At 51.1% G+C, this 21,930-nt stretch overlaps 1 gene segment (V, D, J or C); it reads left to right on the forward strand.

Annotated features, from left to right (window-relative positions):
* Positions 1-2,078: 2,078 nt before the first annotated feature.
* Positions 2,079-2,612, forward strand: LOC137144479 (Ig heavy chain V region 3-like). The segment is given in 2 exon segments: positions 2,079-2,161; positions 2,251-2,612. Coding segments are annotated over 2 exon segments (408 nt in total).
* Positions 2,613-21,930: the final 19,318 nt, after the last annotated feature.

The raw sequence follows: 21,930 nt of genomic DNA on the forward strand, positions 1-21,930 counted from the left end.
ATTAAGCAGCCCGGACAATCTCTGCGCCTCACCTGTAAAGGCTCCGGATTTGATTTCAGCCAGTTCGGGATACACTGGTTCCGACAGGCTCCCGGGAAAGGGCTGGAGTGGCTCTCCGTCATTGTCTACGATGGGAGTAAGGAATATTACGCCGATTCCGTCAAGGGCCGAGTCACCGCCTCCAGGGACAACTCCAAAAACCTGGCCTATTTGGACATGAGCGGTCTGAGGGCAGAGGACACCGCCCGGTATTACTGTGCAGCCGCCCAGTGAAGAGACACATCCTGGGATGTTCGGGCTCAGTGCAGCATCCTGTCTCCTAGGATTGTGAACTGAGTGGGGGCAGAGAGCAGTGCTGTGGGCTGTGTCTGCACCGTGCCTAGACTGTGGGGTTCTGGTTCCCCTCCTCCCCCCAGATATTCCTGTTCCCATTTTTAATTTGGATTCCCACTTCCCGAAAGGGAGTGAGAGCATCAGGCCATAAATTCATTCCAAGCAGGGTCAAAATCCGGTCACTGTATTTGAATATACCCCTCCCCCCACAGGGCAGCGTTGCACTCAGTTCACAATCCGAATGTAAAAGGGAAGCGCAGTGTGAACGGGAATGGGAATAGCAATGTGCAAAAGGGTATGAAATATCAATGGTGCATAATAACCGCCCTTCAGGGCCGCTTGAATCCTCCCCCTTGACTCCGCCCTACAGAAAGACTCCCAGAGACGCTGGTCTCGGCAGATGGATCTCCCTCAGCCAGGCGCCACGGCAAAACCTGCACTCTGGCCCCACAGGTACCCCCGACATCTTCTCCCGTCCTCTGTGCCCACAAACGCATCCCCAGACCTCGAACAAAGCAGGAGTCCCGCTTCCCAAGATCACGTTCCTAGGGTCGTGGGTCATTTCAGTGTCACCGGTCACTGCTGGGAACCGGCTTCGGTCCAAAACCACTCCCTGCGCGCTGGGGAATTTCCTCTCCACGACCCCTGCCCAGACACTGGCCCCACTGACCGGAGGATGCGGGGCCCCACAGCTGAGTCTCCCTCCACCCCATCCTTCACAACAGGCCCTGAATTCCTTTCTGGGGGAGGAGACATGGCCTCGCAAGAACCAGGCCCCGAATTCGTGTTTATGGGAGGAAATCTCCTGACTGCAGGGAGCTGTTTATTCTTCCCAGGGGCCCAAAGATTTGGTGAGGATCTCAGAGGCCTGTGACGGGCGCTGCACAAACACACGGGACGGGGTCACTCTGACTTCACCCTGGCCCGAGAGCGAGTAAAGCAGAGAATGACGGGGGGAGTTTGTGTCTCTTCTAAGCAGGACAATATGCAAATGAGGGAGATGGGTTCCTGTTTAAATCTGGGTCTTCCTCTGCCCAGGCTGCATCACAGAATTATAGAAGATTAGGGTTGGAGGGGACCCCAGGAGGTCATCTAGTCTAACACTCTTTTCAAAGCAGCAACCCCAACTAAATCATCCCAGCCAGGGCTTTGTCAAGCCAGGCCTTAAAAACCTCCAGGGATGGATATCTCACCACCTCCCCAGGTAACCCATTCCAGTGCTTCACCACCCGCCTAGTGAATTAACCCTCCTACTGCTCTTCACTTCCTTTCAAAAACAACAAAATGCAACTCTCGATCGAACAGACTCTAGAAAGGGGACGTCAGCTCCCAAACACCTCAAGGGAATAAAAGTGTGTCACAGGTTTTTGCCCATTGCACTAGCCAGCCAGTCTTGTCTCTCTCAGGGCCTGACGACCACAGTGAGCTAAAGCCAATGCACCTTAAACTTCTTCAGTGAACTTTAGATCAGCCCTTAAACCTGGAGGGCTGGGAGGGAATTCAAAGCAGCTCTTAGTGCAATGGTATGACCAGGATGGCACAGCGCGCTCACTGGGCGTTAGCCAGACACAGAGTAAAGACCCGTCCGACTCCCTGTCTTACAGACACAGGCCAAATAACTCAGATCATTCAGGGAAAGGGGCTTGTGTCACTTATCAGGAGGGTGATATGCAAATAAAGGCGGCAGTTTCCTGTTTAAATCTGTGTCTCCCTCTGCCCAGGCTGTACCCGTGCAGTGACAAGCCAAACCCCCTGAGAACTTTCTCCTCCAGCACCAGGAAAATGAGACTTTGGCTGCACTTGGTTTTCCTTGTAGCAGCTCTGGAAGGTGCGTTATCCCCTGAATGCCCGGCAGGACACGGAGTTATTGCTTGTAATGACAAGATGTTTTAAAAAGCCTTTTTTCTTTTTTTTCAGGTGCCCGCTCGCAGATCCAACTGGTGGAGTCCGGAGGGGATGTGAAAAAACCCGGAGACTCTCTGCGCCTCTCCTGCAAAGCCTCCGGCTTCACCTTCGGGGACTACTGGATGAGCTGGGTCCGCCAGGCTCCCGGGAAGGGCCTGGAGTGGGTCGCAATTATCAGCTACGGGGCTGGCAGTACTATACACTACGCCAGCTCTGTGCAAGGGCGATTCACCATCTCCAGGGACAACTCCAACAACCTGCTGTATCTGCAAATGAGCGGCCTGAAGCCCGAGGACACCGCCCGCTATTACTGTGCGAGACACAGTGAGGGGAAGCCGCTGGGAGCTCAGACAAAAACCTCCCGCTGCGGGTAGGAGGGAAAGTCCCAGCTGCTCAGACACTGACACTGCGGGCACTGGGAACTCAAGAGAGGAAGCGACGTGTTCATTGCCAGCGGCTCAGTCTTAGCCAAACCTAGCTTCACACCGAGCACAGAGCCAAGGCCGGTCCCGACCTGACTGAGAAGGGCTGGACCTGAACCTTTCCCCCCTGTTTGTAATACATTTTAAAATTAGTTTATGTGCAAACAAAGATTTGTTTAAAGGTATGGGCCCACCGATTAAACACCGCCTTTAAGTCGGGGGTGGGGGGAGAACGCGATAAACAAAGCCACAAACACTGTCAGATAAAAACATGGGCACAGTGAAGCTATCAGTGAGTGCTGGCTATTTCACTAATATTTGCTGAAAGGTATCACACACGTAATATAACTCATCGACTCCCTCCCCCTGCACACTGCCTCCTCTCTATGGGCCTCATCAAATAACTCCCAGACATCCATGGGCCCAGCTGGGTCCTCAGCGAAGAGCAACGGGAATGAATGGAAGAGCCTGGCCAATAACCTACCAGGGACCTTCCCCGCCAGCCACTGGCAATTCTCTAGGGATGAAATTCACCCCTTTGCACAGGGACCATCACAAGGGCCTGTCCAGCGACTGAGCACCAGCTGTGACATTATCCTGCCGTGCAGCACGGTCCCTTCTCATCGCACTAAGCCATCGTGCTCCACAATCCTTCCCAGCCACACAGCCCAGCGCAGAGACTTTCCCAACGCAGCTTTGCACAGTTGGTTTGCAGACCAGTTCTGCAGATTCCCACGGACAACGGATGGTTCAGTGATGTCAGGGGCTGCTGGGTTATAACATTGACACCGACATCAACAGTAGGGTGGGGCGGAAAGACATGATAGATGATAGATACGTAGGTGAAATTGGTAGTATTATAAGTTCCAAGTGTTATTCTCTGTATATAAATACTCAAAGGGAAGCTCCTTTATTAAGATTGAACCCTCAGATCTCCCCGACACTGGGTTTACAACTCGACACAGTGTCACACTCCTGCTAGATCTCTCCTTATATTGTCCCCACCCCTTGTCCCATGCAAATTAGCTACCCAGCGCCTTCTTCATAGCCCAGTGGCAGGTCGCTCACACCGCTCAGAGCCAGCTCAGCTTCCCAGCCCGCTCAGGGAACCAGCCCACCAGCCGCAGACATGGCCCCCAGCCTGGTCCTCGCCTTCCTCCTGCTGCTACCAGCGGGTAAGGGCGGAATCTGGGCTGCAGCTCTGCCCCCCGCCTAGCCCACCCCACCGCATGTTCCCTAATAACCGCGCTTCTGGGAATCACTAAAACATTTCCCCTTTATTTCCCCCCTCTGCAGGTGTCTATTCCCAGGTTAGCCTGGTGGAGTCTGGAGGGGGAGTGAAGAAACCCGGAGAGACCCTCAAACTGACCTGCGCCGTGTCCGGATTCTCTCTCACTAGCTACCATGTGAGCTGGGTCCGCCAGCCAGCGGGGAAAGGGCTGGAATGGGTCGGAGATATCTGGAGTGGTGGAGGCACTGCTTATAACGAGGCTCTGAAAAATCGCCTCACCATCACCAGAGACACCTCCAAGAGCCAAGTGTACCTGCAACTGACCAGCCTGCAACCCGCAGACACCTCCGTGTATTACTGTGCCAGACACACACACAGTGAGGGAAAACCTACCAGAGCCAACACTAAAATTAACCTTGTGCAGAACCAGCCTGCCTGTAAGAGCTGCCGAGAGCAGCAGCTGCCCACACAATCTGCTTTCTGGTTGGTTGGTTGTTTGCTTCCTGCAGATTGCACAGCAAGTTACCCCCGCCTCACCCAAAGTCTCACAGTCTAAATACCACGGCTGAGAAGGGAACCCAGGAGTCCTGCCTCCCAGGGCCTCACTCCACCCGTTTGTCTGTCATTCTGCTAAGAAGTGAAAGAAAGAAATAATTCTCCATGGGTGAAACTTCTCCCCGGTGCCCCTACCAAGCCCCACCTAAACATGACGTGTCCTTTTAATATTTCACAGGCCTTGTCCAGCCGGCTTCTCTCTTTTCACAGCACTTCCCTGGAGGTGTTGCTTTTTGTGACTCCCACATTCAGCCTCATCGAACCAATTCATAATCAAACAAATGTTCCCAGAGATCCACTGTCAGGTGTGCACTCGACTGCCTTGGCTGGAACTTCACCTCCACACACAAGGCATTGGTCACCACAGGCATTTCTCTAACCCAGACCGATGCTGAGAGATGAACAATCCGGATTCTCATCTGCGGCCCATTTTTAACCTCTGTAAAGTGCATGGGACGTTGGCCTTTTTAGATGGACAGCACCTCCTACACTTGAACAGGGGCAGGTTCATCTCCCATTACTAGAGTGGACGTCAGCTAATATGTAGAATTGGCGGAGAAGCCCAATTGACCAGGTGACCACAGCCACAATTTACAGAACTGCGGATGAATATTCCACGGAAACAGATCAAACATTTCACAGGTGAATTGTATTCATCTCCACCGAGCCTAGGTACACAGACAATCAAGGTCACGTTACAAGCAGCTCCCTGGCTTAGAGCAGAGGGTGAGTTAGAAAAGAATATTGCACACCGTGTATCTCTGCTGTGGAGAAAGACAGGGAGATTTTTCAGAGGCACTAACACAGGTTTGGGGTGTTTAACGGCCATTCACTCTCCATGGGACCTGGGTACCAAACGGCCCTTTGTAAATCCGCCCCCCCCCCCCCACCACCCCCGGACAAAGTTACAATTCCAGCATTTAAAAGGTAACATTTTCTTCTTCCTGTGTGTGCTTCCTCGTGTTAAAATAGACACTTTCCCTACGTGGTTTTAGTTCTCTCGCAGCCTGGGTGTTCGGCTTGGGTTCCCTACCTGGGGATATCTCCTCCTCAGAAAATGCCGCACCCCCAAACTCTGAGAACAAAACCCTTCCAAGGCGTCCCAGGCTGACCGAAGGCAAAACTGAGATAGTCAAAAGACCTCGTTGTTCTGGAAAATCTTGGCGAAGAAGCACCGTGGGAAAACTTGCATTAGCAGGACTGTCCTGACCCGAGAGCTTCGGGGTCACTATGTGGATTCCCTGATTAAGTATCAGGCCGTATACTAAGAATAAAGCCGCCCCGCCCTTGGCAGCTTTTTGCGTGTGTCAGTCGCCTGCCTGCGCTCGGATCTCGGGAGTTCGAGTCGCTCGGGGCTGGGCGCTGTACAAGTATTCTGCCTCTGTCTAACTCCCAGAGCAAACCTGTCAGTTTACAGCATGAAGAGATAGTTTGTGACTCTTATAAGGCAGACGATATGCAAATCGGGGTGACAGTTTCCTGTATAAATCGGTCTCTCTCTGCCCAGGCTGCACGGAGACACAATCTCCAACCCCCTGTCTGTGCAGTTACCAGCCAACCTCCCCCTGAGAACTTCCCTTCCCACCCTTGGGAAAATGAGACTTTGGCTTCATTTCGTTCTCGTTGTAGCTGCTTTGGAAGGTATTTTCCAACCGAAATGCCCCGGAGAGGCAGCTCAATATTGTACATTCGCTACGTTGATACTAATATTTCTATCGCGTCTTTATTGCCAGGTGTCCGGTGCCAGGTGCAGCTGGTGGAGTCCGGTGGGGATGTGAAAAAGCCCGGAGACTCTCTGCGCCTCTCCTGCAAAGCCTCCGGCTTCACCTTCAGCAGCTACTGGATGAGCTGGTTCCGCCAGGCTCCCGGAAAAGGGCTGGACTGGGTGGCTGAGATTAACGAGGGTGGATCGAGCCAGTGGTATTCCCCGGCTGTCCAAGGGCGATTCACCATCTCCAGGGACAACTCCAGGAGTGAGCTCTATCTGCAGATGACCGGCCTGAAGGCTGAAGACACCGCCCGCTATTACTGTGCCAGACACAGTGAGTGGAAAGCAGCTGCTGCTGGTACAAAAACCAGAGCAGCGGAACTTCTCGCGTCGGGCGCCTGGCGGTAGCAGGACAGAGACCAAACACTGCTGTGCTGGGTAAAAGGCGGGGAAGGGCCAGCAGGATGGAAAACTCTGACATCGCGGATTAACTCTTCAATGCCCTGCATGCCTCCCTATTTATACATTCAGATCCGGGTGCAAGGCCCCCCAATACACCTTTGGAAATGCCATCAGTATTGAAGAAGCAACCTTCTTTCTAGCTACACATTTAGGCATTTATTTTGCCCCCGTCAACAATCAGTGAGCAATAATTAAGTGGAATATGTGATTAGCAATTGGCTATTTCAGCAAAGAACAATTATAGTTTATCCATAACAAGTCACAAACCTGGGATCTTCAGAAAGACTAAGAAACCCCCCGTCTATAATTTGGAACTGCCACAGACTGGGAACCGAGGGGCTAGGCAGCAGCTCTGCAGAAAAGGACCTGGGGGTTACAGGAGATAAGAAGCTGGATATGAGTCAGCAGTGTGCCCTGGTTGCCAAGAAGGCTAATAGCATATTGGGCTGCATTAGTAGGAGCATTGCCAGCAGGTCACGGGAAGTGATTATTCCCCTCTATTCGGCATTCATGGTAATCTGCAGTACTGTGTCCAGTTTTGAGGCCCCCCACCATAGGAAAGATGTGGACAAATTGGAGAGAGTCCAGCGGAGGACAACAAAAATGATTAAGGAGCTGGAGCACATGACTTACGAGGAGAGGCTGAGGGAAATAGGCTCGTTTAGTCGCAGAAGAGAAGAGTGAGGGGGGATTTGATAGCAGCCTTTAACTACCTGAAAAGGGGTTCCAGGGAGGATGGAGCTAGGCTGTTCTCAGTGGTGGCAGATGACAGAATAAGGAGCAACGGTCTCATGTTGCAATGAGGGAGGTCTAGGTTGGAGATTAGGAAAAATTTTCTGAGGGTGGTAAAGCACTGGAATGGGTTACCTAGGGAGGTGGTGGAATCTCCATCCTTAGAGGTTTTTAGGGCCTGGCTTGACAAAGCCCTGGCTGGGATGATTTAGGTGGGGCTGGTCCTGCTTTGAGAGGGGGTTGGATTAGATGGTCTCTTGGGGTCCATTCAACCCTCATCTTCTATGATTCTATGGTCAGTTAAAGTAGGAGGCACCCTAGAAAAGTTGTCCTCTTATCAAAACGTTAAAGACATCTCGAATGCAAAGATCCCACAATCAATGGTGCAATGCTTCGACTTTCAGGGACCCACGAGGAGAGAGGCACTTCTTCCCAACTGAACTGGAGATAGGGTTCTTTTTCCCCTAGTCTTTCGGAAAACCCTACCCTACCACAGGCCTCACCTCAGTTTTATTTTCAGCTCTCCCATCAATACAAACAAACTGAACCCCACTCTCCGCTCAGACTCAGATTCTGACACGCATCGCCCCTCGTATTCTAGCCAGTTTCTCTCATCCCAGATTCAAAAGTCCATGGAAGACAACGGGAGTCTCCGCAGTCACTTCACAAAGCTTTAGATCAGAGAAGGATGCCTAGAGATTCGAGATGGCTTTATGTCTCCCTTAGGCAAGAGCGTAATCGGCGTCACACCGCCCAGTGGTCGGCGCTGCACAAACAAACCGCCAGGAACCGTCTGGCTCCTGCTCTGAGTCCTACGGCTAGCAACTCAGACCATAAAGGGACGGTCTCTCTGTGTCTCTGATAAGACAGGGGCTATGCAAATGAGGGTGAGTTCCCTGTTTAAAACTGTCTCTCCCTCTGCCCAGTCTGCACCGGCAGAGACAACCCGCAGCCCCCCGTGTCTGTGCACTGACCAGCCAGTCACCCACCCCCCGAGAATTGTCCTTTCAACATGAGACTTTGGCTCCATTTCGCTTTGCTTGTAGCAGCTTTGGGAGGTATTTCTCTCCCCAGAAACACATCTCAGAGTCAGCAGGCGTGCTGCTCTTCCTGTGATTTCTAATTGTGACTTTATTCCCAGGGGCCTGCTCCCAGGTGCAGCTGGTGGAGTCCGGCGGGGATGAGAAAAAGCCCGGAGACTCTCTCCGCCTCACCTGCAAAGCCTAAGGCTTCACCTTGGCGGCTACAGTCTGCACTGGGTTCGCCAGGCTCCCGGGAAGGGGCCCGAGTGGCTCTCACGTATTTTCGACGACGGCAGTGCTATGAACTACGCCGATACAGCGAAAGGGCGAGTCACCATCTCCAGGGATAACGCCAAGAACTTGGTCTATCTGCAGATGAGCAGCTTGAGGCCGGAGGACACGGGCCGCTATTACTGTGCGAGAGACACAGTGAGAAGAAACTCCTACAAAACCCCAGTGTGCAGGATCCCCCTTCTCCCGTGCGGGGGCAGCACTTCCGCACACTCCGCAGCTCTGCGGACAGGCAGGAGAACAGGTCTGGGAAGTGGGGGGGGGGGGGGGACAAAGATCCAATCTCGGGTTTTAACCCTGCAGTTGCTGCCAATGTCCCCCCTTGCAGCACAAAATCCCACGGGGCCAGGGCTGCAGAGCTTCACTCGGCTGCTGAATAAATCCCACGCAGCTCACCTGCGGGACAGGGCGCAGGGCTGCGATTTTCAAAGCAGCGCCCTGATTTTAAGTCACCCCAACTCCCCTCTGAAAATCACAGTCCAAACTCTCAGCGGATGTCCAGGGGCGGAGCCAGGGATCCAGCCCATAATACTATGCCACAATTAACTATAGTAACCATGGAGCTAAAAGAACCCACCTTCACCTACCGAGCCTTGGCACCTCTACAAGGCCAGCCAGGTGAGCGGGGTTCTAGCTCCGAGCCCAGCAGGGTTCTCCAGAGGCGCTTCGGCGGAAGCAGAGCCCCGCTGGCGATGTGCTGGGGGCTCCAGGGTTACACCGCGTAGGGATGGGGGATCTGCCTGGCGTCTTCGGAAAGCAAGGATCTGGGGCAGGACCAAAGGGTGAGGGTCTCAAACCCAGCCTGGATTCAAATCCCTTTTCAGTCTTATTGTTCCAGGAAAGGAAAGGATCCTGCTCTCTGATTCCCGCCCAGAACAAAGGTTAAGATAATTCAGGAAATAAGTGGGTCTCCTTTCTCAGGAGGAGGCTGTGCAACCGCGGCTGTTTCCTGTTATTATCCGTCTCTCTGTCTCTGCACCCGAGACACAATCCCCAGCCCCCCGTGTCTGTGCAATTACCAGCCAGTCCCTCTGAGCACCTCCCCTCCCCCTTCAACACCAGGGAAAATGGCCCTTCCCGTCCGTTTGTGCATCTTACTGGCAGCTCTGGAAGGAGACTGGGATACGGGCTCCCCCTCGACGCACTGGGCAGACAAGACAATGCTACGTTCTCGCCCTAGGCCTGGATTCACACAGGTGCCGGGTTAGAAGATCAGGGTGGCACTGCCTATCTGTCAGGCACCTAGAAAATCCCAGGAACAATATATTACCGTCCGCAAAGCCTGAGATTGGCACCTGAACTCCTGGAGAAACAGGCACCTAAGAACAGGATTCACAAAAGCCGGGACACTAGGCAGGGGCCGTCGAAGCTCGCCAGTGGGAAACGCACAGGAGAGGTTTGTCCTGAACCCCCTTCCTCTGCCAGAGATCGGCACCTCAGTCTGGGCGGCAGGATACACGTCACCCTGCCTGTAATTCCTGAATGGGAAAGGAATCTCCCCCTGCAGCCAGGCATCTGACCTGCCCCTGCCTTTCTGGTGAGGCTGGCACCATGCATCACACGAAACAGTCAGACAAGCAGGAGATGGTGGCACCCACCTTATGACTTTTAGCCCAGGGGTTAGACCCCTAAGCCGAGATGTGGAAAAACAGAGTTCAACCCCTCCACCCACCTTCTGCTTGATAAAGAGAAAGGATTTGAACAGGGGTCTGCTACTCACAGGTGAACATGCTAAGCACTGCATTATGGGGTACGCTGAGGTGGGTCTCCCTCCGTCTCTTGTGCTGAAGATGTTTCACTGTGGATAAATAATGAAAGCGGGATTGATGTGAGGACTGGACTCTGGGTCGCCTATCTCCTCTGGTGGTGCTCTAACCACCAGGCTACCCAGTTTGGCGAGGGCAGCCTGTTCTGCCTTTCTGTGGGTCCTGTGTCCTTTTCAGCTATGCAGCTGGGTGTGGTGTGTGGGGGGGAGGGCTCAGTCCCACCCTCTACCCCAGGCCCGGACCCAGGGACGCTGTGAGGAGCAGCCTCAAACTGCTTAGTCCATGAACTACCACCTTCCCCAGGTCGCCTCTCCTTGGCTCGTGGTCACTTCCTGGAGCCAGGTTGGGGGGGTCCTCCCTGAGGCCTCTCTCTGCCTAGGATCCCTGGCCATGTCTGGACAGGCTTCCCCTTGACTCTGGTACCTTTTGGGGTGTGGTAGCAATTGCTCCAAGCCACGGAGCAAAGTAACTCCTTCTTTTCACTCACTTTCAGCTTCTGCCATCTGTCTGACCCGGAGACTTTTAACTGCTGGGGCCAGCTCCTTGATTGGCCTCAGCTGGCCTAATTGCTCTGGAGTGGCCCCAGCTGAATCACCCGGGAACAAGGATTTGTTGATCCTGGGGCTAATATAGATACCCTGGAACTAAATGGCCAATGGGATGTTCTCATCAACAGGGACTGGAGATGGGGTGGGAAAACAAACTGGGTCTGTGAAAACACCCCTTGTCTCCATTGTGGCTCCTTCGACTTTAACTTTATATTCCAGGCAGTTATTTTGCTCTCATTGTTGACACACAGAAACCTTGCACACTTTGTTTGATCGGATCATTTCAAGGTTTTTCTTTTCTCATTGTAAAACCAAGGACGATTTTATCACTGTTTTGTATGTTGCTGTTACAGGTAGAGCCATTTCTGTCTAAGTAGGGATAAATTACTCCACAAAACATTGATCCTAGATAGATTTCCCGTCAACTAAAGCGTCTTGTTGTTTAAATAAACTTCTTGTTTAAAATAATAATAAAAAAACAACCTACTCTCCTGTAGCCACCAGGTCAAGCCCTGTCACACCAGCCATGCTCATTCTCTGCCCCCCAGTATTGGATACTCTCCAATGTATGATGAAATGATCATCGACTCTGTGCTGGGCACTGCACATACACACGGTGTGGGACTTTCTGAATCTCCCTCTCTGAGTCCCTGTACAAGTCATGCCCAGCACTGAAAGAAGGAGAGTGTTTCTCTTATAAGGAGGGGGATATGCAAATGCAGGTGAGAGATTCCAGTTTAAATCTCCGGCGCTCTCTCTTTCTCTACCCAGGCTTCACCCGCAGAGACATTCCCCGGTGTCTGTGCAGTGACCAGCCAACCCCCCTGAGAACTTCTCCCTCCAACACCAGGGAAAATGAGACTTTGGCTTCCCTTAGTTTTCCTTCTAGCATCTTTCGCAGGTAATTAACCCCACTCAGTGCGCTGGGAGACAGAAACTGATATTGCTCCAGCTACAATGGATATGAATTGAAATATTCTTTTATTCCCAGGTGCCCGGTCCCAGGTGCAGCTGGTGGAGTCTGGAGGGGATGTGAAAAAGCCTGTAGACTCTCTGCGCCTCTCCTGCAAAGCCTCTGGCTTCACCTTCTGCAGCTACTACATGCACTGGGTCCACCAGGCTCCGGGAAGGGGCTGGACTGGGTGGCTCGGATTAGCTCCAGAAGTGGCAGTGAACAGCTGTATTACCAGGCAGTCAAAAGGCGATTCACCATCTCCAGGGACAATCCCCACAATTTGCTGCACCTGCAGATGACTGGCCTAAAAACCGAGGACACGGCCGTGTATTACTGTGCGAGAGACACACAGTGAGGGGAAGCCGGGCTGAGCTCGGACAGAAACTGTCCCCCGTCTCGCTGCAGGAGGATTGTGCTGCTGGTGGAGTTCCTTGTCCGTAAAACGGATGGAGCCGGATGAGGATAAATAAAACAAACCCAGGAAGCCTGTCCTTTTATTTCACTACCTCCCGGTTATTTATACCGCAGACCAAGTGGTGAATAGACATTTCCAGTGACAAATAGTGGGCCCGTCCCTCCTCGGTTCCCTCCCCTCCTGCAGCCTTTCCTCCCACCTGATTCCTGATGCCTGGCCCCTAACCCCTGCTGCAATCACAGATAACCATTAGCTAAAGGTGAACAGGGACGTGAGTGTTAGCCTGACTCAGGAGGAGGTTGGGGGATTCGAACAGGAATGGGCCTATGTGTGTGAACGTAAGGGGGAGTGAGACGGGGAATAGGAGTGTGAATGGAAATCCGAATAGGAACGGCTGTTTCAGTGGGAGTGTGAATAAATACATACATGTGGCTATCAATGTCATCCTCAATGTGAATGTTTAGTAATAATTTCCCTGCAGTAAAACCGGTTCTTATTCCCCAGTCCATCCTCTCTGCACTCCCACTCAAGTAATCCGTTCCTATTATTTTTAATAGCGGTGATATAAAGGGACACATTTACAGACAAGGGTCCCACACAGAATTGGTAGAAACGTAGGGCTGGAGGCACCTCGAGAGGTCATTGAATCCAGTCCTTGCTCTGAGGCAGGACCAGGTAACCCTAGCCCATCCCTGACAAGTCTGTGTCGAACCTGGTCTTATAAACTTCCAAAGACTCCATAGCCTTGGAAGCCTATTCCAGTGCTTAGTTCTCTGGAGAAAAGTTTCCCCTAGGATCTAAATGAAATCTCCCTGGCTGCAGATTAAGCCCCTTACTCCTTGTCCTAGCTCGGTGGCCATAGAGAAAAATTGACCCCAGTCCTTTTTACAACAAACCTTAACACGGCTGAGGACTGTAATCTGGTCTCCGATCCGTCTGTTTTTCTCTAGACGAAACAAACCCAGTTTTCTTTCCCCTTTCCCCACAGGTCTGGGTTTGTAAACCTTGGACCGTTTATGTTGATTTTTCTCTCCACTCTCTGCAGTTTGTTCAGTTCTTTCTCCAAATGCGGTGCCCAGAAATGGACCCGTGCTGCAGCTGTGCAACTCACCCATTATCTCCTGTGTCTTACCTATGACAGGCCTGGTAATACACCCCAGACTTATATGTGCCTGGTTTTTCCAATGACACCACACTCTTGTCTGGTATTCGATTGGGGATCCAGATCCCTTTCAGCAGTGCTACTGCCTAGCCAGTTATCCCCCGCTTTTAGAGGTGTGCATTGGGTTTTTCTTCCTTGGTGTAGGACTTTGCATTGTCCGCACGGAACGTCATCATGCTGAATTCAGATCAACTCGCAAAGGTCCTTCTGAATTTTAATGCTGTCCTCCCACGTGCGTGCCATGCCTCCCAGCCTGCTGTCATGGGCCCATTTTATAAGCACACACTCCTCCTTATTATGCACATTAACGAAAATATCCATCGTCACTGGCCAACCACTCTCACCCGTACAGACTCCAACGCAGAGGTTCACTCCTTCCCTCTGTGCCTCTCCCTTCTGCAGCCATCTAGCCCCACAGAAACCCAAATTAACGTCCTGCTCCCCACCCCTCTATGCCTCCCCCCAAAGCCACTTTACTCATAGCAGAAGGAGCGTCCGCTCAAAGCTACCCCCACCCCCACCCCAGCCACTCTCGGGGCCACACAGCTGGGCTGGCTCCTTTCTAACTCAGGCGCCTCACTCGTCTCCAAGGCCGTGCGCCCTCTGGGGATCTCCCACACGCACCCCTAGGGAGGGAGCTAACATTAATACCATCACAGCCCCTCCTGCCAGCGATATGCAAAAACCGACCGCTCGTCCTTCCTACTTAACGCCACCCCACCGCCTCCGTCCACACACAGAGTCCCGGATCCGGCTCAGGACTTCACTTCAGACCCGCCTGTTCATTGCTTCCCCCCAACCGCTCCATGGCTACCTGGCCTCTGGTGCAGCTGGTCCTGGCCCTGGCCACCCTCTCCTGTGAGTTGGGCTCGGCTTCGCTCCTTTCTCCACTTGCCCATCATTTAGTCTGATAATCTGAATTTCACGAGCCATCTCTTGCTTTGCATTTCCCCCTCAGGTGCCCGTTCGCAGGTGGTGCTGACCCAGTCGGGGACGGCGGTGAAAAAGCCTGGAGAGTCCCATACGGTGAAATGTGCAGGCAGCGGTTTTAACGTGATGAGCTACAATATGTATTGGATCCGGCAGGTTCCGGGAAAGGGGCTGGAGTGGCTGATTTACTATTAGTCAGAGTCCAACAAGAGCTACTCCCCGACAATCCAGGGGCGATTCACCGCCTCCAAGGACAGCTCCAATTTCTATTTGCACATGACCAGCCTGAAGCCGGAGGACACCGTGGTGTATTACTGTGCGAGAGACACAGTGAGGGGAAGCCTGTTCTGCTTCATACGAAAACCTGACGTCTGAAGGCCCACGGACCGTGTTAATCAGGAGGGGGCAGCAGATACACAGAGGACGAAGGAAAATCACACAAAGAGTTCTGCGGATAGCTAGAAACTGGGGCCACAGTGAAAATGTTTTTCTTTCTCCCCTATGCCATGGCTCTGCTCCAGGCTGGTTCAGCGGTCAGAAAGCCCAGAGAGTCTTGTACCCTGTAGTATAGCGTGAGCAGGTTTGAAAGATTGGGCAAGCTAGTGCGATGACAAAACCACCCTGTGTCTCTGGCGCTTCACAGCTTCCCATGGGCGCTAAGTACCCCACATCTCGATAAAATCAACAAGAATTTGGGGCAAAACAGGAAGCAATTAAGTTCTGTGGCCTGTGCTGTGCAGGAGGTCACATGGCTGGTTACAGTGACTCCTTCTGACCCTAGAATCTAGGAAACCCACAGTGGAGCAGGAGATTCTTGGGAAAGAAATCTGCAGAGGATGGTTAATAAACGTGCAATTATCAAAGGGTCTAAAATCAATTTGAAATTTGTTGGGTGTGAAATCTTTAAGTACCTGAAACCTTTTTCAAAACGGTGTCCTGCAGCTCTGCTTCTAACACAGCCTCGAGACAGAGCAGCAGTTTTCATGCACCTATTAACCTGATACTCAAAAAAAGTTTATCATCTGCATCTTCCCTGTTCATTAACCAAATATTTTTCTGTGTGCCTCATCCCAAAGACTTTAAAGTTAATGGGGGGGTTTGCATAGGCACAAATATTTAGTGGTTCAGACCATAGACTCCCATCTCTCGGCTTTGGTCATTCAAGTCAGCTGTTTATTTTTCCCTGCCCCCAAAATAGAATCAGTATGAACCGCACTGTGGAAGGTACTACAGAGTCACACCAAATGAGAGGAAAAAGCAGGAGAAACCAAAACACAAAGCCTCACAGATCTAGAAAATAACAGCGTTACTGCTAATGGCACTGTGGAGAGATGTTCTATAATGGTGCAGTGTTGACTTAGAAAGGTGTTAAATACTTTGTATAAGTATCGATGTCCTCTCTATTGCCTCATCAATAAACTATTATCTATACAAGATGAGAACATAAGGCCAATTCAGATTACCGTGCCTTCCTTTCATCCAGTCCTATATCTATCTATCTAATCTGCCAAGAAAGAGATTTTTGCTACATGTGATTATTGTCCTTTCCACTATCTGCCCAGTGCTTCTCTATAGGATCAATGGGAAACCAGTGAGAAGAAAATGATGCTAGGTCCGGAGCGGGTTTAAAGGTGATTAAACGAGTTAGGCATTTATTTTATTGATGATGGAATTTCATGGGTGTGAGAACGTGTGTCCCTCACGTTGCGTTGTAAATCCCAGTCTCAGGGAGTGGACAGAAAAGGGGAAGTGGCATTGATCACTCACAAAATCAAAATCACTGAATGCAGCAGGAAAGTTAGTGGGATGAAAACCACAGAAAAAGGGATGCATTGGGGCGGTCATATTTTAAAAGGGTCCCGAAGGAGTTAGGTGCAAACATTATATTGACCGTCAGTGGGAGCCGGGGACCTAATTCCATTAGAACTCCTTGGACCTCCCGGCCTATCGCTATAATTCCAACCTAGCTTTAAAAGAGAGGATAATTTCTAACACTTCTCCGAGCCCAGTTATCACCGGCTGTATAACTTTCAGCCGTTCTGCTCCCTGGCCAAGCACTCTTCTCTCACACCTCATGAGCGAAAGGCCACTAATGACAGTGGAAATACTTTCCTTGACCCCGGTCGATTTAAGAGAAATTCCTAGAAATCAATGCCTAGTGATTCACAGCATTGTCTCATTTCTGCTGTGATACGAAAGTAAATCAGGACCCCAGTGCAACGATCTAGGTGCTGCATAAACACACAGTGAGGAATAAGTACACTCCTTCTATCACAGACTGAATGAAACTAATTCAGGTCTTTAAGAGAGGGAGTTTGTATCTCTCTTTTAAAGAGCGGGATATGCAAATGAAGGTGACAGTTTCCTGTTTATATCTGACCCTCTCTCTGCCCAGGCCGCAGCAGGAGACACAATCTGCAGCCCCCAGTGTCTGTGCAGTTACCAGCCACCTCTCCCTCCAACACCAGGGAAAATGAGACTTTCCGTCTACATCGTTTTCATTATGGCCGCCTTGCAAGGTATTTTCTAACCTAAATACCCTGGGGTTGTCGACGAATATTTTGTGTTTGCTCTTTTGATACTAATGTTTGTGTCGTGTCCTTATTCCCAGGTGCCCGGTCCCAGATCAGCTTGGTGGAGTCCGGCGGGGATGTGAAAAAGCCCGGAGACTCTCTGCGCCTCTCCTGCAAAGCCTCCGGCTTCACCTTCAGCAGCTACTGGATGAACTGGGTCCGACAGGCCCCGGGAAGGGGCTAGAATGGGTGGCTTATTAGCAGCAGCGGGGGTACTATTTACTACTCCGACACCGTCAAAGGCCGATTCACCACCTCCAGGGATAACTCCAACAACCTGCTGTACCTGCAAATGACCGGCCTGAGATCCGAGGACACCGCCCGCTATTACTGTGCGAGAGACACACGGTGACAGGAAAGCTATTGCTGCTAATACAAAAACTCAGGCTGCAGAATCCGCTTGCCACGTGGGGGCAGCAGAGACCTAAACCACCGGGCTTGAGGCACAGAAATGAGAATGGGCCTCAACTCGAATACAATACAACTCTTCCAGAAAGTTTTACTTATTATATTCTTATGCAATGTCACCTGTTTCTACACAATATCCCTCTGGGCCTGTGGTGCAGACACCACCTCAGCAGAGCTCACAGGTGATTTACTCCCAGTCAAAAGCAGAGGATCCCCCAGTTTCTTCTTGGACAGAATCACCTGATTCCTGACGTGTCCTGATCTGCAGGTGCCTGGTCGCAGGTGCAGCTGGTGGATTCTGGGGAGAGGGGGGTGTGAAAAGGCCCAGAGACTCTCTCCATCTCTCCTGCAAGGCCTCTGGCTTCACCTTCATCAACTGCTGGGTGACGTGCGTCCTTCAGGCTCCTGTGTCTGGTTTAGAATGATTCTTCTCCATAGACACCTCTGTGGGTGACACATATTACCCTGATTGAGAGAAAGGGTGATTTGTATTTACCATCTCCACGGACAACTACAGAGACATGCTGCATTTCCAGATCCTAATTTTGAGCCACAAGGACACCGTTTGGTTTTGATGAGAGAGACTGAAATGAAACTCGTGCCTCTGAGCAGGAGTTCTCCTTTTGGGGCACCCAAGCTCTGCTAAAGATCAGGAGCTTCAGTGTGAGAACACATTCAAAACTAGGCACCCTATTTCCTCACCTATAGCAGCGCTCCCCACTCTCACATCCATCACTCTCATCAGGAATTAGGATGCTCTAAATGAACCATTCAGTCATCTGAACACAGCGGTATCTTTCTTCCTCTCTCCAGAGTGACGAGAAGCTGCAGCTCCTTCACTTACTTCATTCCCGATTGATTTTGTAATTCCAAACTTTATTCGCTTGCCGAGCCAGCACGGTGCAGAATGTTGCAATGAATCCAACTTTTGGGGTTTCTGGTAAGGAACCACACACACTCCTCCCAGCAATGAGAGTTCTTTGTCCGAGATTTAGGGAGATGCAAAAAAAGTAAATCAGGACCCCAGGGAAACGTCCTAGGTGCTGCCCAAACACACAGTGAGGAATAAGTACACTCCTTCTATCGCAGACTCAATGAAACTAATACAGGTCATTAAGGGAAGGAGTTCGCATCTCTCTTATGTGGAAGTAATAAAGCTTCACTCTGCGTTTTTAGTTGAGGCTCATCAGAGATCCGAGACATCTTTTATTAAGTACAAGCAATTGCAGGGAGAGAGAGTTAACTGACAGAATTCCCTCTGGTCAGTAAAGGGTCTCTGCCCTCAGGCTGATTGTAACATATATTTAGAGCAGTGTTAGAATTACAGCATTCACTCTCTTAGCATTAGTCAAGGTTACAGAAACAAGCCAACAGCAGCACAAGCATTTTTTCGGTTCAGACATTTACATTTCTCAGTACATTCTCACTCTGTTTTACCCCCTCCCTTTACCCATAAAACCTACTTTTCTTGCCCAAAGTTTAAGGCCTGCATAATTTACTTCAACACGTATAGGAGCAGGATATGCAAATGAAGGTGACAGTTTCCTGTTTAAATCTGACCCACTCTCTGCCAAGGCTGCAGCTGGAGAGACAATCTGCAGCCCCCAGGGTCTGTGCAGTTACCAGCCACCTCTCCCCTCCAACATCAGGGAAAATGAGACTTTCCGTCTATTTCATTTCCATTCTGGCCACTTTGCAAGGTATTATCTAACCTAAATACCTCAGATGGCTGACAAATATTTTGTCTTTGGTCCTTCGATATTAATGTTTCTATCGCGTCTTTATTCCCAGGTGCCTGGTCCCAGATCAGTTTGGTGGAGTTTAGCCCGGAGACTCTCTCCGCCTCTCCTGCAAAGCCTCCGGTTTCACCTTCAGCAGCTACAGTATGAACTGGGTCCGACAGCCTCCTGGGAAGGGACTAGAATGGGTGGCTTACATCAACCACATTTCCGCTGATATACAGTACCTTGATTCAGTGAAAGGCCAATTCATCATCTCCAGGGATAATTCGAACAACCTGCTGCACCTGAAAATGTCTCCTGAGATCCGAGGACACCGCTCGGTATTACTGTGTGAGACACACACACACAGTGACAGGAAACGTATTGATGCTAATGCAAAAAATCCAGGCTGCAAACTCCACGAGCCACGTGGGGGGAGCAGCGTGGGGGCAGGCTTTGGGCACAGAAATGTCAATGGGCCTCAAAGCAAATAAAATACAAATCCTTTTATTCCTTTCGTGCCCTAACTGTGTCCCCCTTGCTTCACAAGTGACCACCTGGCCTGTGCTACAGACTTCACTGGCTTCTTCAGTAAACCCCAGTCAGGCGTCAGCCCTGTTCCTACAGTCTGTCTTTCCTTGTAGATCTGGGACTTTTGCTGATGTAAAATATGGTTAATGTGAATTTGCATTGCATATGCACCAATAACTAAGCCACCCATCAAAGGGGGAGGAAGCCTTGTGTGAGGCCGACGAGGGTCTCTTACAAGAAGTTGTTAAATCCTGTTAATTAAAAGCCAATGAGGATTGTGAGAACAAGGATGGTCCTGTAACCCTTCCAGTGCCACCACCCCCCAAGAATGGACCTGCGGGGGAATCTTGCTGAGAGCTTGGTTTGTGGAAGAAGAAGCTATAAATATGGACAGAAGGAGAAATACTTCATCTCTGGACTGTGTGGTTTCTCATAAGGCTGAATTTCCTGTGGGGGGAATCACTTTGTCTGATTCCACTGCAAACAACCAGGGTGGGGTTTCAATCTTAGATCAGTTCCTAGCCCAGTGCTGTGGTGAGCAATTAAAAGAAAGTTTGGCCATTTACACAAGGCATAGCCAGGGCCTGGAAAGTGGCATTTCCCTCTTTAGTTTATTAAATATCAATAACCAAGGTGGAAACTTCTCCTAAAAGAAAATCCCACACGTTGGCTGAGGTTACAAAGACGACTAAGGAAAATGCTTGGGATTTGCTTACCCAGGCTCCATAAACTGATGAAAATCCAGGCCCGGAGTTCGAACCACGATACAGTCTGAAACCCCAGGACGCTGCCATGTATTACTGCACGAGAGACAAAGTGAAGGGGAGCCGGTCTGGGCTCGGTGAAAAACCTCCTCCTGCAGAGACTGGGGAAGGGATTTTCAAGGCGTGACACTCTTCCTCCACCGACCCCAAGAAGCTCCCCTTATAACCACCACACACAGCTGTGAGAGGAGAGAGAGGCTCCGCTGACTCCATCTCCCCTGGGGAGCCCAGGGAACAGATGCCCAGGGTGTATTTCAGCGGAGTAGGAAGGACCAGGTGCATCCCCCCGTGCTCTGTGGTTGTCCCCGCAGACTCCCCAGGGCTTTCTGCTCAGACACGCTCCGACTGAAGGCTCCCTCCTTCTGGACTCAGTGCAGGAGCTGAGCCTTTAGGGATGACAAGTGAGGAAAGGCTGAACCCTAAGGGAGGGTTATTGAGTGGAAGGCGTGCGGTTCGCTGATCTGTCTCTTTTCTACTGAGTTTGGTAATTCTCTCAGGTTGAAATCCATCCCCTTGCAAAGGGACAGCACAAGGACCTCCCCAGCTACCCAGCACCACCTATGCCTTCTGTAGGATTTATCCCCTGGCAAAACCTTGGCTTGTGCTGCCCCTCTGCACAGGGTGACTTTTATCCTCTCCCCGCAGCACTGGCCCCTCTCTTCAGACGAAGCACCCGGGACTCCAAAATTATTTCCAGCCATAAGCCAAAAAGCAGAATTCTTCTGAAGCATCTTGCCTAAGTCGGTTTCCGCACACGGTAACGTGTTATCCCGAGAATGGAATGGATCAATAATGTAATTTGCTATTAGGTTATAACACTGACACCAACATTACAGGGGTGTGAGGAGGAGATGATTAGATAGATAGATAGACATGATAGATAAACACGACTGTTTCTATTCAGTGATTTGATAAGTGCAATGAGGGCAAAATAAGAACCTTCAAGGAAGGTTTGCTACTAAGGTTGGACTCTCTGACCCACCTGACATTAGATTTTACAACAAGCTACTGTGTCACACACCGGCGCCTGGGTCCCCACCCTTATAATGTCCCCACCCCTTGTCCCATGCAAATGAGCCGCCCGGGACCCTGTTCATAGCCCAGTGGCAGGCCGCTCACACCGCTCAGAGCCAGCTCAGCTTCCCAGCCCGCCCAGGGAACCAGCCCGCCAGCCGCAGACATGGCCCCCAGCCTGGGCCTCGCCTTCCTCCTGCTGCTCCCAGCGGGTAAGGGCTGGATCTGTGCTCCCACCACATGTTCTCTAACAACGACGCCTCTGGGAATCACTGCAATATTTCCCTTTTATTTCCCCCTCTCTGCAGGTGTCTATTCCCAGGTTAGCCTGGTGGAGTCCGGTGGGGCACCAAGGAGTCCTGGAAAGACCATCAGACTGACCTGCACCGTGTCCGGATTCTCTCTCACTAGCTACGGAGTGCACTGGGTCCGCCAGCCAGCGGGGAAAGGGCTGGAATGGGTCGGAGTTATCTCGAGTGGTG

This window comes from Emydura macquarii, unplaced genomic scaffold, assembly GCF_026122565.2.
Source record: "Emydura macquarii macquarii isolate MOO-44397 ecotype Brisbane River unplaced genomic scaffold, CSIRO-AGI_Emac_v2 contig_3453, whole genome shotgun sequence".
Taxonomy (NCBI): domain Eukaryota; kingdom Metazoa; phylum Chordata; order Testudines; family Chelidae; genus Emydura; species Emydura macquarii.